Source organism: Melanaphis sacchari, unplaced genomic scaffold, assembly GCF_002803265.2.
Source record: "Melanaphis sacchari strain LSU unplaced genomic scaffold, SCAv2.0 Contig11_pilon_pilon, whole genome shotgun sequence".
NCBI lineage: Eukaryota > Metazoa > Arthropoda > Insecta > Hemiptera > Aphididae > Melanaphis > Melanaphis sacchari.
The window spans coordinates 4715434-4733005 of record NW_020270469.1 but is presented as its reverse complement, the minus strand read 5'-3'; the positions used below and the strand labels follow the sequence as shown (position 1 = coordinate 4733005).

The 17572-nt window shown below is 28.2% G+C and overlaps 1 protein-coding gene across 2 annotated transcripts; it reads right to left on the bottom strand.

The window, feature by feature from the left end:
- Positions 1 to 322: 322 nt before the first annotated feature.
- LOC112604106 (PDZ and LIM domain protein 3) lies at positions 323 to 14400 on the bottom strand. Of its 2 annotated transcripts, XM_025352975.1 has the most exons (11): positions 14222 to 14341; positions 9866 to 10014; positions 9083 to 9323; positions 3418 to 3570; positions 3275 to 3337; positions 2825 to 2913; positions 1626 to 1770; positions 1500 to 1550; positions 1352 to 1384; positions 634 to 675; positions 323 to 568 (listed from the first exon to the last, which is right to left on the bottom strand). In XM_025352975.1, the coding sequence occupies exons 1-11, from the start codon at positions 14339 to 14341 to the stop codon at positions 488 to 490; spliced, it is 1167 nt and encodes a 388-aa protein (XP_025208760.1). In that variant the 3' UTR covers positions 323 to 487. The 2 variants fall into 2 exon arrangements, with proteins under 2 accessions (XP_025208760.1, XP_025208761.1); XM_025352976.1 differs by lacking the exon at positions 3275 to 3337 and having other exon boundaries at positions 14222 to 14400.
- Positions 14401 to 17572: the final 3172 nt, after the last annotated feature.

Sequence of the window (17572 nt, the reverse complement as noted above, 5' to 3'; positions counted from 1 at the left end):
AAAAACTTATTATTATGATTTGATAAATAGGTACAATTATTTATTTATTTAATTTTTTTAACATAACAGTTTAAATAATATCTGAAAATAACATAGATTTTATAACATAGTTTTATAATATTCAAATTGTTAGTCTAATTTTTTTTATAAGTGTGACTAGATTCTACACTCAACAATTTTTCAAATAAATTGCGTATAATAATAACAATTATAATAATAATAATAATAATAATAATGATAATAATAATAATAATAATTTACGTTTGTTATTACGTACGTTAAACTATTATATATTAGTCATAGTAGGTGCACGATAATAAATTAATATTGACGATAACAATTTATATAAATATATACAGACGAAAGTATAAAAATGTTAAATGATTTAAATAATACACATCCTTTTTCTAACATTTCTATCTTACATTTTTAAAATTTAAATATAATAATTGAATAGCTCATTTATTGATTTATTTTGGCTTCACACTTAGTTTTCGGTCATAACCATATGCATCAAGCGCTTGAAACTGCCGCTTTGATGGATTTCTTCAGTGGAAACGTAATTGGCCTGTAAAAACACTACACGATTAAATCAACTTATTCTATTATAAAAATTAAATTATTAACACTTACATTTGGATGTGGTGCAGTCGGGTGAGGTTGTGGAGATACGCGCTATAGAGTAAAAATAAATAAAATTATTATACCTATACAATCGCAACTTTATAATTTTATATTATTAAAAAACTAAACTAGTCCTTCGTTTTAGTAACAAATAATAAATCGATAACTGAATATTTTTATTAGAACAGAAGTATAAGTAGTTAAATTATGATTCAAAAATAAATTTTACGATTCGTGTTTTTTTTTTTTAAACATATTCTACGTGGTATTTCAAATAGTGTTTTAATAATTATAATTTATTGCAAATAATTTAACTCAATAAAATTAATCCTAATTTTATACAATTTAAATAACTGAAAACAATTATTTTTTAGTGTTAATCAAATAAAATTTGTTAAACGATTCAATATAAAAATTATAATGTTATTTATTTTAAACAAAAATATTTAACACAAAATTATATTGGTTTTTTCATTAAATAATTGAAATTAAATCAATTATAAATAATGGATAACATTAAGACTTAAGATTTTAAAAATTAAAATTAAAATAATTTACAAGTAACTACTAATTTAATTATAATTTATTTTTATGAAAATAAATTCCAAAATATTACATAGTTAAATTATTGTTTATGGTTTTGTAGACAAATTATATAATAAATTGAATAAATTAAATTTAAATATTCAGTAGTTAGAAATAATAACGAATAATAATATGTACTTACTCCTGGATTTGGATGATAAGGAGCTGACAACTTCTGAAATAGAAAATCATCATAGATTTATTTATTTGTAACAATGAATAAAAAATAATAATATTTTCTTTAATATTTAGATAGGTAATTGATAAATTTAATACTTGAGAATACTTACATTATGATTTTGATGGCCATGGCCGTTGCTAATAGGACTAATCGGAGCTTTCTTTAACACAATAGAAAAGTATTAATGATTGTTAAATATAAGAGATAATAGACTATATGAAATAGTCGGACTTACTTTTACTGTTCCTTGAACAGGCGTGAATACTTTTGGTTGCACTGGTTTTGATATCTCTTGAGCGTGGAAGTCTCCGTGTTCTGATTCTTGAATCGCCTTATACGTTTCAGATTTAGCTGGATCGTACTGCACTGTTTTCTTGTACCTATATGTTGTGGTCAGAAAATGGGGGAAAGTTTCGAGGGGGAAGGTGTTAGTAAAGAAATGTGTGAAGAAGAATAATATAGTTTAAGTCAAAAGAAAAAGAAAAACAGAAGAAATGTTAGAATATTTTTTTATTAAAATTGTGTTAGTCAGTATTCATATAGATAGGTATATGCAGGATTAATAGCGGAATTTACTAGGATGGATGGTTGTGTTTGAGTTTGGTTTTGGTTTCCAGGAAGGATAGGTCAATGAAAATACTGAGATTAGATATGCAGTACGAATTCTTTGGTCATAAAATAAGCAAAGTCATTAGTCCAACTACCATGTGCCGTGTTTAGAAAGAGACCACTAAGGCACTATATATAATTCATCCAAAAGCATTTTAAATTACTTCCTTTGGTTTTTATATTATTATAATACTATACTATAGAAATATGCAAGGACTAACGTTTCTACGAATCCATGTAATCCTAAGTTTAACTTAGTATTTAACTAAGTTACATGCCGCTAATAACATTCTCTTGCCAAAATGCGTTTTACCTCACACATGCTTCATGCATCTATTTACCTCAAACGACCGTACTTCTCTTCTTCCTCTTCCCTAAACATTAGTTTAAACAATTAAATGGTTGAACTTTGGTCGTTAACTTTAACTATATATAACTACTGACCAACTGAACGCTTTGGTTTCGAACAGTATATTATACTAGACCGCCGAAATGTTTGTTACGGCCAATTTAGGTCAGACGGAACAAAAATAGAGGCACCGGGCAGATAAAATTCACTAGGCCAGTTCTCTAGTGTAGTGTATAAATAGCCATAGACTATGCGTATAATGTGTAAACAAAACCCCTCGCGAATATATATTTTTTTTTTTTTGAAATTTATGATCGATTGCTATGGCAACGTGTTCAAGGTCAAAAATATTAATCGCTAATTCACTATCTAGTTTGTTGCCAACACGAGTAATTATGATATTATAGCGAAAATCTACTTAATACTACGCTTATCTCAAACCTAACAAAATAAGTAATTATTTTTAAAAAACTTACGGAGTATATCCTGTTTGCGATTTGATTGAATTAGCGATGTTTTCTTCAGAGTAAAGACCAATTGGCGAGTTGAACTGTTTGTGTACCACCTACAAAAAAATAAATAAATTAGACCTAAAATCAAAGTTGAGATTTTGTCAATAAAGCACAAAAGTCAATAAGCGAAATTCCCAAATTCCATGATTTATTAATTCCAAAAGCCCACCCGGTCGACAAAAAAAATTTATAATATTTAACCGTCACTGTTATAGTGATAAAACAACATACATAGACACATACATCACAACCTATAATAATATGACAAAACGAATATTTTTATAAATTTTGAACGGACACACCATCAAATATACACTTTAAGCAGGACGACACAGATAAGTAATTGCACATGATTTATAATATAAACATATTATATATGTATATTATATGTATAAATTGTATAGGATCCCTAACCTGTCTACCGGGTTTTGACTTGGCTTCTTCGCTGCTTATCCGTTGCAACACCGTGTCCGTGACCTATCAATTATATACATATATAGGACCATAACCAACCCGTGACTGTATATCATATAAGCTCGACAGTAGATAGTGCTTACCTTTTGTTTCATCAGCGTGTCCATGGGTTGATCGTGGTGTGACGGATGCGCTCTCATCATCGGGTTGGGATGGTGGCGTAAGTACGATTCGGTCTTGGGTGGATCCCTCTTGACCTTAGCTCCGGGCAAAACTAACGGGTTCGTTCTGTACGGCTGAAAATGCAATCAAACAAAATATTATTATTAGTATCAAAAAGACGTCCGACTGGAGGGATTGGAAAACGTTTCGGACGATATAACGATCTATTGGCCGTATATTTCCTTGCAAATTTATTCATAAATACGCGTCGTGACATAATATTACACAAGCCCCGCGATCGTAGCCGGTCAATTGTGAAATGGACGATATATTATCGATGCCGATGCCATGTAAAATAAACAATATCCGACACTTACCCACAGCAAAGCGTTTTCGGGCTCGTAATCGTTTTGTTCCTGATCAATGTGAGACATCATCATTTTGACAGTTTTTTTATTTAATTATTTATTTAAAGTAGAAATTAATTTTATAATATTATGTGGTTATTGGTATATTCACAGTAACGTTTGGGTAAAAACTTGAGCTGTATTATGATATTGTTGTTTGCTTTCGGTTTCAACGGTTTCCCTTCGACTGCGAGTTTCGTCTTGGTCGGTGTGTACCAGTTAACATATAGTGTGGGAATCGCCCACGCGGCTTGGCAGACTCCGCGGGGAACTTACGAGGGTTTTCTAAAATTAACAACCGGACGTTTTTCCATAGGCTAAGAGGAGACTGTATTATTATTATGTACAAGCAATTTTAATTTGATACATACAAATTTTCGCGACATTCCTTGAAATTTTTATTTATTATCAATTTCGAGGACAGGCGTTGATATAATTATTCTCATGTCGAGCGGCAATAATAATATGCAGTTATTTTTAACGGGATTACTATTTATTATTTGATCTACAGACCCTGACACGTATTTAATAATATTTTTAATAAACAATAATTATATCATTAAATATTAATGATGAATAACGGTTGGTAATTTTATCTTATTCCAATAGCTATTTTTGGTAAGAATGTGAGTGATGTGACTTTTACAAAAGAAATATATTTTGTATTATTCAAAATATATGGGTAATATTTTGAACAAGCATGGTATATAAAATAATAATGATTAGTTTTATGAATCAATTAAATTGATCTAGATTTTATCATTTTTTATATGCTTATCTATAACGCGTTATTTAAAAATATGAAATAAGTTAGTAAATCTTAAATTTATTGATTTCTGTGTTAATGATTTTACAAATTTGAATAGGTAGGTATCACTTGTAAAACTTAAATATGGTTTCTCGCTAGATTAACGGATGTAAAAGGCACCATGAAAAATTGCACTTAATTTTAATAAATCATTCAAATGATTTTAATAGTTTAAAGTAAATAAGTAACCACGTAAAAACAATATTTTGCATTTGTAGATATAATTTTATAAATAATTATCATAATTTATTATCATTTCCTTGATTTAGTATAAACATGCCATACATTAATTATTTTGCCAATTTTATTTGAATAATTTAAGTATTAAATACAATGATTGCATTAATAATAATATTATAATATCAAATATACATAAAATGTTACGTGTTTAAGGTTTTCTAATTAACTAAATTTTTTATTACATAAAATTTTCATTTTTTTTTTCTATATATACATAAAAAGTATACTAGTCAAGGTACTTAAACATTTTAAATTAGTCAGAGGCCTTACCACGGAAAGGGGTTTAAAAATAACCCTGTGTTTTTTTGGTTCATATCCAAAATAATTCAACAAAATAAATTTCATCATAATTATTCGTGTTATATTTTGTTTTGCGACACAAAACATGTTTTTCCATTGGACTATTTAGTCCAAGGCTCGCAAGAGCATATTATAATACGTTTGTATGTAACTCATCACATCCCTTCCAAATTTAAAAATATTGGTCTTACAAAGTTAAACTATATTATTACTGTCATCCCGCATTATTGCCGGACAACCGGCACGTGGAGTCACGATTAGATACTCGTTGCACAATACGTTCAAATCACAATTGCTATTTCCGTTTATTTTTTATAACAACTAGAAATCGTGTTATTCGATCTCGAAGAAACGTCAAAATAAACATTCAAAAGTCATAGAAATTACTGTTTTCGACGATAGTCTACATAATATAATACGCATTTTTGGGGAATTTCAATAATCAATCGTATACCTACAACCAATATGCAGGTATTATAAAATATTATTATTAATTCGAATTTAAAACACTATTCGCCAATAAAACCGTTGATATTAAATTAGAATACAGTCGTAATACCTTTTTTTTTAACCAATAAGCACTTTATTATGTTTTAAAATATCAAATGTTACGATTTTAGTCATTTTTGTTTAAGCATAGACACCCCGACATTGATCCATCACAAATACCGTGCCGCAGGCCTGGACTGAGAGGATACTAGCCAATTGATCTCAGTAAGCAGGCGATCTATAGGCCCATAAATATAATTAAAAAAATCTTTTTTTTTTTTTGCTCATTAATTGTTTAAAAAAACTCAAGTATTTTATTACAAAATTGAGGCATGACGCCCAATGTTCTACAGAACAGTAGCATAGTGGCCCAGACGGGGCCTGACCGTGCGTTTATTCCGAGATTAATCCTAAGATAATTTTATTGAATGATGACAAATGACTAGACTGAATAATTGATGACGTAACGTATCACAGGATTTTTGTTCGTTGCCAATTATTTCAATTGGTTCTACAACTCGCCAATAATTGCCAGTAGGTCACATTATATTATATGTTGTCAATAATAGTTCCATATCAAAATTCTGCTAAATTACGATAGTAAGATCAGTTATTTGGTAAGTAATAAAAAAAATTTCAATGTAAATAATTCAAATTGTATATAAAAAGTAAGTACTAATGGGTTTTAGTTAAAATGTCATGCCAATTAAATAAACAAATGGTTTATTATTAAGTTCATAAAAAATAAAACTAAAAGGATATTTTTAGATATGTGCTAACTGCTTAAACGACCTTTAACTCTGTACGTGCCAAAATAAAATTACAAATTCTAATATGATGTATATTTTTTTAGCTCCACTATAGCTTATTTATATTTTGTTTAACGACAAAAATATATTTATCACCATTGTTATTTCAAAATATCATCAATATTGAATACCAATTATGAAGTAAAGTGATTATAAAATATTTAAAACAGAAGACTAGTTGTATCAATATCAATTATTTTATTTTCTACTGACATAATTCATATAGACTTGTAAAATCTCAGCCATTTTTTCGTAAAATTGAATAAATATGAGGTGAATTTAATTTGATGTTTGTATTTAGGTATTTTGACCATCCAGACAATTGTATCTGGTATATAGTTTAAGAACATATCATGAAAAGAAAAAATATGTCCTAAATTATTTTTAAGTTTAAATAGTAAGTTTCTTGTGAATACAAAAGTATGTTTCTAATAATAATGATCTTTATTAATATTTGGCTATGATTTTTTTAAATTTTTTTATGATGTTTGAAACAATAAATTTCTTTCGTGAAAAATACCTACTCATAAATTGTAATAATTATTCAATATTAAAAAAAAAATCAAATATTATAACGAACATATACAGTAGGTAAAATAGTAAATGGCTGTTTTTCAGATACAATTTTTACCATCACAAAATGGTTTAAATCAATATCAGAATACATAATAAATTAGAAAATAATTTTAATGTTTACCTCTACTTACACACTGATAGGTACGTGTTTAACATTATGTTTATTTTACAGGGTAATTGAACTCCAAAACAATTGTCTAACTTGTAATAATTATTCGTCGATAAAAGTGGTTAACTAAAAATTAAAAGAAAAATACCTATTATTTTTTGGGATGACATCGTGTTATCGTTTGTATGAGATCAAAACGACTTTTATCTGATAGTGCAGTACTAATGGTATACGCCAGAGTAAGTCACTAAAAATCAATTATTATTCATGAGAATTGCAACGGAAAATTTTTACAACGATGGAAGCGTGAGTATGTTTTATGTATACAGCGTGAACACATGATTACTCATTACATCGAAAAATATGTAAACGTTTTTGGAAATATTTTTTTTACGCTAACTTAATTTGTTATGAACAAAGTTTTTAAGATATTATTTTATTTTTATATTTTTTAAGTTTTTTTTTACTTTTTTGAATAAATGTCTATAACAAACTAGTAACTACTCATTTAAAATTTGATTTTAAATAAAAAAAAAAAAATTATAAAAAATAGTTTGCTTATAAAATTATAAATAAATAATATATTAATAACAAATTAAAAACGAATTTCAACACGAATTATTAAATTTTATATCAATAAAAAATATTGAAAATTGTATTGAATGTTTTCTCAAAAAAAAAAATTGTTTTATAACAATCACAGATTATTTAAAAAAGTTTCCAAAAACGTTAGTTATCAATATATTACGAGAGAAAATGAATGTTCACCTTTATAAAATTACCTTGAATATATAATATATACTATATGTATATAGGTACATCATAAAATGTTATGATGATGAGGAACATATAATTATATGGAACGTGAAATTATCCCAGATTAAAAGCCAAGCTATTTCTGTACTGTACCCTTCCCCCGAATACTCGCAGCCACACCCGGAACGTATATTATATTATTAAATGGTTTTCGTGAATTTAATTTTTACAATTTTTAATTTTTTACCTTGAAACATGTTTTTATCATTCAAAAATAACTTTAGTCATTTGTGGTACGTCAAAGTCAAATGCGTGTTTTTCGGCAGTGTTTACACAGTCTCAATGCTGTTCCTCTTTCTCTCATACTCCATCTATCTGTCTCTCTTTCACTCTTTCGCAATAATTTAAAGTTTTAAATTTATTTTTGAGCTGAACTACTCTAGTACGTAGGTTATGCATTATAGCATTATATTATTACAGTTGCAGGTATATACCTTTAGGTTATAAAAATAATAGCATTGTTATAAGCTTGCAAAGAGTCAGGCGTGCTTGAGCACCTCTCGTCTGTCTCTTATATTAATCGAGTCTCTAAAAGTTATAGACTGAGGCTAGGTCTATATTCTATACAACGTTATCAAATAAAATTTAAATTCATCAAATATATGTGTTTTAAAACAAATAATAATAAAACTAAGACAATTATTCTACTTGGGGAGATCTTCGAAGGGCTAATAATAGGTACGGGAAAGTTTGGATTAGTGATAAATGCTTCCGCACAGGGAGGATTTTTAAACATCTTAAAATATCATCAGGGTAAATATATGCAATAAAAATGATTGATTAACTTAAACGCCGGTAAGGTTACCCGTTGTCTATCCTTTTCATATAGGTAGGACAACACATATTCATGTAAAGGAAAACTATGAAATTAAATGGGTATAGATTTTTCTTAAGACAATCAATTTTCTCAAGCGCACTTCCTAATCCTGCAGAACGATTCTACTACCCACCATTCCACCACTTAAACCTTGGAAATTTTCATTCTGTGAATTGTATACACATCATTCGAGATGGTAGCACCGGCTCAGATTATTAATAAAATAATAACAACGTTTATTCTACTCTACAGTGCGCTGAGAATACCGCCCTTACCTGTTGGTCGAGCGCCACGGAGTCGTGCGACTCGTCCCAGTCGTACGGAGACGCGCTGTCGACCAGCGACGGCGGAAAGCGACAGAAATTGTTGACAGGTGACTGGGTGGACCGCTCGTAACCGTACAAGCCGTTACCGATTGGTCGCGCAGTGACGTGCTGCTGCTGGTTGAGTTGATGATTATTGGTCACCGGAATTGGGCTGCTGTTTCTGCTGCTGCCGTTGAACTGAGGAGCATCCCTGCGATATGATATTGCAATGTAATTACGTTACGCATTAAACGTGCGTATAAAAGATATATAGTAAAGGTATATATATATATAACGGGTCGGGAAGACACGGTGGTCGTGACAAAATAAATATCATCTTATTTATAGCATTATAGTGTTAGTACATGAACTATATGCAGGTATAAACACGACGATAACTGATAACAGGTGAAGACGATATCTACCAATTTTGTGGTAAAATTGTAAACTTTATATCACAGAACATTCTGACCAATCTGCACAATTGCCTATCACCAACAACAAATATTTAGATATATGATTTATATACTATATAATACAAGATAAATATGAGTAATCAAACTGTGGTCTGTGGTGGATTAAATAATATATCAATTGATGAATTTTTAATGTGCTGAAAATTACTCTATACACTTTCCTGATATTTCTTATCTTTGAAAGTTTTTTAATATTCTAAAAATTGGCCCTCTAGTAATTTTAAGTTGTCCATCCCTGGTTTATATTCAATATTGTAATAAATTTATAATCTAGTACCTTTGTATAACTAGTGTTATCGACTGGTCGGCGTTGCCGAACAAATTTTGTGCGTCCAAATGTCTCAAGTCTCGAGCGTCGTATACTTCAATCTTCCGTATGATGTCGCCGACTCTCAAGCTACCTTCACTGGGTGATCTGGCGTACACCTAAATATAAATTAGACGCACGAAAATAAAATATGAACATTTTCAAAAAAATTTGTCTCTTAACACCGTTATCGTATAATAATAACAATTTTTAATAATTTTATATCGTATACATAGTCACAGCAATAAATACGCCATAGCCAAAAGACACGACCAAAAAATGTGTTTGCTCTTTCATAAACTGATTACCTATGTGACTAATGTTCGACACGTGCGGCCATATATACAGTATACAGTATACATTGTATATGCCAGAATTGTATGTGTGTGTATATAAAAAGTAAACTAAAGTTCAACGTTTCATTGGTATATATGTAATATGACCAAATATGTTGAAATGTTGTAACTATATATATACTAAAATTGTATTGCAACCCATATGTTCGTATGCCTTTGTGCTGACTGCTCCCTGAAGTTGCTGTCGTTCAACAAACACGCAAACATAATACTTGCCGAGACATTTACTTAGCCTATTATATATATGTGTACCCACGTGGCCACATGTATTTAGAACGAAGTAGGTATAGTATACACACCGATCTAGGACAAATGGACGCGACCGTTTAAACGCGGCCGTTTGAACGCGAAGTCATTTGGACGCAGCCGTTTAAGCGCCAGTACACTTGGACGTGAGGACAAAATTAATAATTATAATTAATATTATAGTTTTATTACGATATTAGGATTTATCCTACGTTATCGAAATCGACGTTATCGTTTAGGTACGAAGTCGTTTAGACCAGTATTGATTAATTTGTTTTATTATTATAAATATTTAAATAAAATTTATGCTTATAAACTATGTTTTATGATAATTCTACTAAAATATATACCTATATGTTTATTTATTTTTAACTTTTATATTTTTTTAGCAATTTTTTTTTTTATTATTATAAATATTTGAATAAAATGTATACTTATAAACTATTTTTTATAATAATTCTATTACAATATACGTATATTTATATTTTATTGTCATTGGTATAAGTAAAAATAAAGAATTGAATAACTATAATTTTGTCCTCGCGTCCAAATAGCCGCGTCCATTTGTCCCTGTTCGAATACACATATAGTAATTAACGCGAAGCGAGGTAAACTAGACGCGTTGTCGAATCTACACATACATATAGCAAGTATAATAAAGTTCAATATTTGTATACATCTACTTAAAATCTACATTATATTGTACATATTTTTACTAAATTATTATAGATGTATGGTTTACGGAAGTAACATAATACAGTATTTACTATATTATTCATATGACCTATAATATATTGTATGTATATAGACTTGTTTTTAACCAACGTTTGCCCCATTGTTAAAATAAGACTATAAATAATTGTCTATTTTTATTCCAAAAATATTATGATTCAATTGATGATAGATCAACAGGTAAAAATGTTTAATAAATTATGTTTTCAACAGTTATTTATCACATCGCTATATGATGTTGCCTACAATAGCAGATGAAATCCAAAGATTTGCTCGAAAACACAAAACTAGGCTAGATCACCATGACGTCAATGCATTGGCCATCTAATTATTAGACGCTCCAAGGACATCAGACGTTTCAAGTGTCTAAGGACTGAGACTATATGACTTAGTTTAAGATTTTAGATTAAGGCAGGAGACACTTCATTGGAAGTGACTCCATCAACGTTTAGTATATTATATAATTTATACCTAGTATGTAAAACATATACAATAATTGTTAAACATATTTATAAAGACCGTTGGGTCGTTTAAATAATAAAGCCCCAGGGCATTAAAAAAAAAAACAAAAAAAAAAAACAGTTATTTGTAACTTTATATAACACTAAACAAGACAAATTACAAAGACATTATTAAGCCATAGCAAAAATTTCTACTGCGTCTGCAAATTTAAACAAATAAATTCAATTAAATAGTACTTGCGTTAAAATAGTTTATTAAAAAAATAAAAACACATCACTAATATAAACCCTTCTTACACACAGCATATGTTAATGATCTACGAGTTATTATTAAACTTAATTGCACACAATCGAAATAAGAGCTTTATTTTTCTTTTTTTTCTTTTTGTATGAAACTTTTAAGTACAAATTTTAAATAATATTATACGTATCAAAAATTAATTTTGTACCATATAAAAATACCATTGATAACATCATAAAAATCACATTTTAGTACAAGTTTCCATCTCAAAGATTAAATTAATGACTTGAGCCTAAAATCATTAAAACTCACATATGTATTTTTAAATGGTTAAATTTTGGCAAGTATAGACATCTTCTGTTACGGAATATTAAAAATAAGACGACTGAAAATTCTGAAGTTATAAATTTTGGCTCAAATACATTAAACAATTTAATTTGTTTTTTCCCTACAGCTTTGAGTGTCTGGATTTAAAAATGCATAGTGAATAATGATAACAAAATATATTAATATACTTATTATATATATATATATATATATATTACTATACATCTTATAATAGGTTTATACAATTATATCCATATATGTACAAGTACATAATATAAAAAAAGTAAATGTAAACATGCAGCTATTGTAGCTATGATTATTTAGCGTTTAACATAATACAATATACAAAATAATTCTTTTAAAGATATACGTATACTAATTTTTTTCTAAAAGATTTAATGTTTTTGAAATATTTGTTTTAGATAATTTGAAGTCATAACAAAATAAAAATGTATGTACATTTTTTTATCCTTATCGTTTTTAAATTTTTTACTGTTTTTAATAACATCATGCATACATTTTTAATTTTATATTCTGTTTCAGAATATTTTTCTTATAATTTCAACATACAAAAATCGAATTTTTAATTCATAGGTATTTAGTTAATTATAACTTGAGACATATATTTTGAATATTTGGATCAACGAAATGTTGAGCCAATATTTTAATTTTCCGTGTGAGGCTTAATGGTTGTGCTTCTGTGTTAATCTACTCCGCTTCTAAAACTTTTAACACTTATGAATAATACAATAACTATTTCAAAAAACGATAATGACTTCATACTACGTGTAAAATAATATTAACAAAAATGTTAATAGTTTTCTAGAAAATGAATCTTTAAAAAAATCACCATGTACCTATTATATATACGTAAATATATAGTAAAATTCATGCAATTAAAATGTTTTGAGCTGTAATTAACACTCGTCATTCAAAAAATAATTTAAAATTCATGATCTAATAAAGGTAACTAGTAAACTTTAATCGAACTTTAGAAAATCAAAATACCTAAATCCAACGATTAAGGGTATTAATAATTTCATTAAATACTGACATGGCTAAATTGTATACCTACTAAATGCTGATTAAATACAAATATAAACCGATTTACCGAAAACTGACCTCGGGAATAGCCCCTAGGCCCAAACCTAAATCAGCCTATATGGCTATATGTATAAAACAACACTAATCATCTATGATATGATAACTATTTCAATAATAATACCTAAAACCTATGAGGATACGATACTAAGAAAATAAGTATTGCCCATGATTAAAATATGATAACGACGATTATAACAATCGAAGGATTCGGTGCGCGTGTTATTTGTGTGAGTTGTATTTTTATGGCCTTATATTTTGTCATGAAAATATTAGTGGAATACAATCATACACGTTGATATAACTTAAAGTATTTTTTTTTAATTGGAGAGTGGCAAAATATATAATAAATATTTATTAGCTATTGTGTCTAAAAACATAGTGAAAAGATAGAGATGATACCTTTCTAACCTTAAAAAATTAACTAATGATTATTCTATACTTGTAAATAATATAATATATTAGTCCTAAGTTTTGTAGAATTATTAAATTATTAGAAATACGAATTCAATCACTGCCCGGCCATAAGGACTCAGATGACTCAGCCTTATTCTGACGAGCAGTAGAATCTAAATTAAACAGTAGGTATAGAAAATAATTAACTAGACAAATACGGGCAATTAAGATAAAATAATAAATTAATCTTAGATACTCAAAACTACGGTATTAATAAATATTTTTGATTTTAAAAATTACACCATCACCCTAGCCCGTCAGAATATCAGGCATCAATATCATTCAACGTTTGATAGATATATATCCGATCGCTATGGTTTATAAGTACTCTTAAGTTAAGAGTTTTAATCCGGAAATAATGCCATACTATAGGTGTGTATATAATGATTTATATTTAATGACTTACCTTTGTTATGATTAGTGGCGTGTTGAGATCTGCTCCACCAGCCAGCCGAATGCCCCACGGTTGAGACTTGCCGTCTCTCTTGAGCGTTACGGACCACGTGCTTGGCTTTTTTGAACCCATGACGATTGCACCGGTCACCGCGTCCTGTGGCTAGTCGTAGCTAATCGCTAATGCAACTGCTGTAGGTACAACATAAATATAAACGTAAATCAAACGTTATTATATCATAAACGATTTATAGAATACGCGTGATATTTATATGATGTATTATATAAATACTAGGCACAAATATATGCGTTGTATAGATTCAATATAATAATAATTTATATTAATGAAATAATAATATATTGAAGAGTGCTGCTACGGGAAGTATAGAGTATATTATGGTGACGTTTAATGAATATATACAGCACACACGTGTGTGTTTGTTGTGTATGCCTGTTTGCTGGCAGCTGTGCAGTGTGCACACCTCCGCCGAGTCCAAAACTTATAACAACATAACATATTTGACGTGTAGGTACATTAGGTATAGGTACGCTACAGGTACGACCGACGAACATGTTAGGTATAATACAATATGATATATACGTCATTGTTTTGCGAGCCGCGAAAATCGCAATGTTTATTATGGTGATGGTGATAATATTATATTTATATTATATTATGGACGCCAAAAAATATCAAACGTGAAACGCTAACATGTAAAATATACACACGGTAAATATTGTTAAGTAGGTACATATATAATGCTATTGCGTAGGCGTATATACAGAGTGATTCTATAATACTTAAGGCAATGCCGAAAAGATTCAACTTTTTAATTGATGGATTTTGAAAATTAGATACGCTCGCAATTCCAAAATCATACTATGTCAATGCATATGATGAAAACGTTATTTTTTATATACGTCCTTGCAAGTGATATGGCGATTTCCGTTCCAATTCTACGACAGTCTACATTTTCTAAAGTGCAATACAGACTACCTAATATGTTAATGTAAAAAGTAGATTAACGATTTTATTTTAAATGTGTGTAAACATTCACAATTTCTGCGCCGTTATGATAATAAGTGACAATCGATGTACTGCGTAATTCAAATTCAAAAACAGTTGTTCCGACATCGTAAGTATATGTGATAGGTATGTTCGACTGAAACGCGGGCGCAACGTTTTCAAAATATTACGTCCGAATAGCGATTCAAACTTAATCACATCATCGTCCAAAACACGACGTAATGGCACGGTGTCACGAATACTTCCATATAATAAAATCATCGTAAAAGTGTATACCTAAAGGCACGTACGATCATCGGTTAACTTTCAATAGATGTCATGGTCAGAGATTAAAATATTTCACACTTCGTACCTACATCATCGTTTACAGAAACGTAGAAATTGATGACAAAAAATGTCTTAAAAGTTTGTACTCGTCAATCTTTTTGTCATAAACAAAATAAATTACAAATGATAAAAAAAAAATGAGTAAAATATGTTTCGTATGGCATTTTGAGGTTGGTTAGTTGGTACACCCTCGAATCCATCTCCCTGAACACGCAACCGTTACGATGTTATTTAAATGAGCATTGTCTGTATTGTGAAAATTCTTCAACGTTCATTTTTTAAACTGCGTATAATAAATCTCACATTTTGATTCATTGATCATTAAAAAAAAAAAAAATCATAACAACAATAAAACTATCTGTGTTTATTGAAATATTTACAACTAGAAATTAAATAAATTATATAGAAATATTTTGAATCATAAATCGTTAATCATAATTAGTACATCAACATAAATATGACGAATAAACAATATAAATCTATTGATATAGGACGAATATATGTATTTGGAACAGATAGACTGATATGTTATATAATACCAATCGTAAATAACATGAACTAAGGGTGATGTAGTGGTATCTCGGATATGGAAAGGTTTCCTAAAGATTAATATTAAATATACGTTACTAAAGTGTATATAATTCTGAAACTCTTATAGCAGCAAGACAATTTATTGAAAGTAATACTTAAAGACCAGATTTATTTAATATTGTATTTTATTTTTTCATCTATTAACTCGATTCTGATCAAATATGGATGTATACGAATCGAACTAAATATAGTAGTTTTTCTATTTCATTTTTTACGGTTTTGGAATTTTTTATGATTTTACGCGATTTTAAATGGTTAAGTGTATACAATTTTATGATAAAGTACTTCCATTGGGAGGGCTTGCTCTTCGTTCTGTTATTTTCATGTTATTATTTGTTATTATATTATTAACTAAGCTTAAAAATTGTTCAGCTTTGTAACAGATGGTCCAATAAATAATTACGTTTAAAAATAAAATTATAAATGAATATATTATTTTTAATATTACAATCTAAATTTAACTAAATATATGATTATATTGTGAGCTTTTGCGCATTGTACCTATTTAATAAAAGGAAAATCAAACAACCAATTACTACTTAATAGCCTATGTCGAGTTATATAAAAAAAAGTATTTACCTAATGAGTAATGGTTCACTAAAATTGGATAGACTTTGATTAAAATTTAGTTAGGCAACTAAATCATGTTTAAGAGAATAAGAGATCATTATAGCTTACTTTATTGATTCATTAAATGTTATTAATGACTGTGTATGCAGTCCAACATAAATATAATCAGTGAAATTTAGAATATTTTATTGAATATTTCAAGTCCTTGTGAAAAAAGCACAATTATTTATTAATGTACATTTTAGAAAAAAAAATTATGTAAGGTTATTAAATCTTATTGTAAAGTGTTATAGCTAAATATTAATTTAAATAGAAACAAATTTCGAATTAGTACAAATTATAAGCGTAAAAATTAAACGCACTTTTTCTTTATATTCCTACACATATTTTAAATAATCGACGATACAATTTTAAAGGTAAACATTGAAAAATTTATATGATTAATTTTATCATTAAAATATAAGCTTTTATTCAGCAATTTGTCGTTGTCTTTTTAATGCAATTATTATTAGGTATTTTATGATTTTATCAAACGACTTTTATATTTAGAGTAATAAAATTCGGTCTTTGTGAACATTATACACAGTGATTTACTACAAACATGCTCGCCTCAATTTTAATTTTAACAATGAATTTATTCAATTGTTTTTTTAAAATTTTTAAATATTGCCAAAAATTTTATTTTCGAATTCTTGGTATTTTTTCTGCTACTTAAGGAACATCTTATAAGATTATAAACTTTTGTTTTTCAAAAAACAACCCTCCTTTTTACTGTAAATAATTTAATAAATCGTTTTTTTTTTTTTTTTATGTTGATGTGCCTAATTTAAAATTCAAACAAGTAGTTTA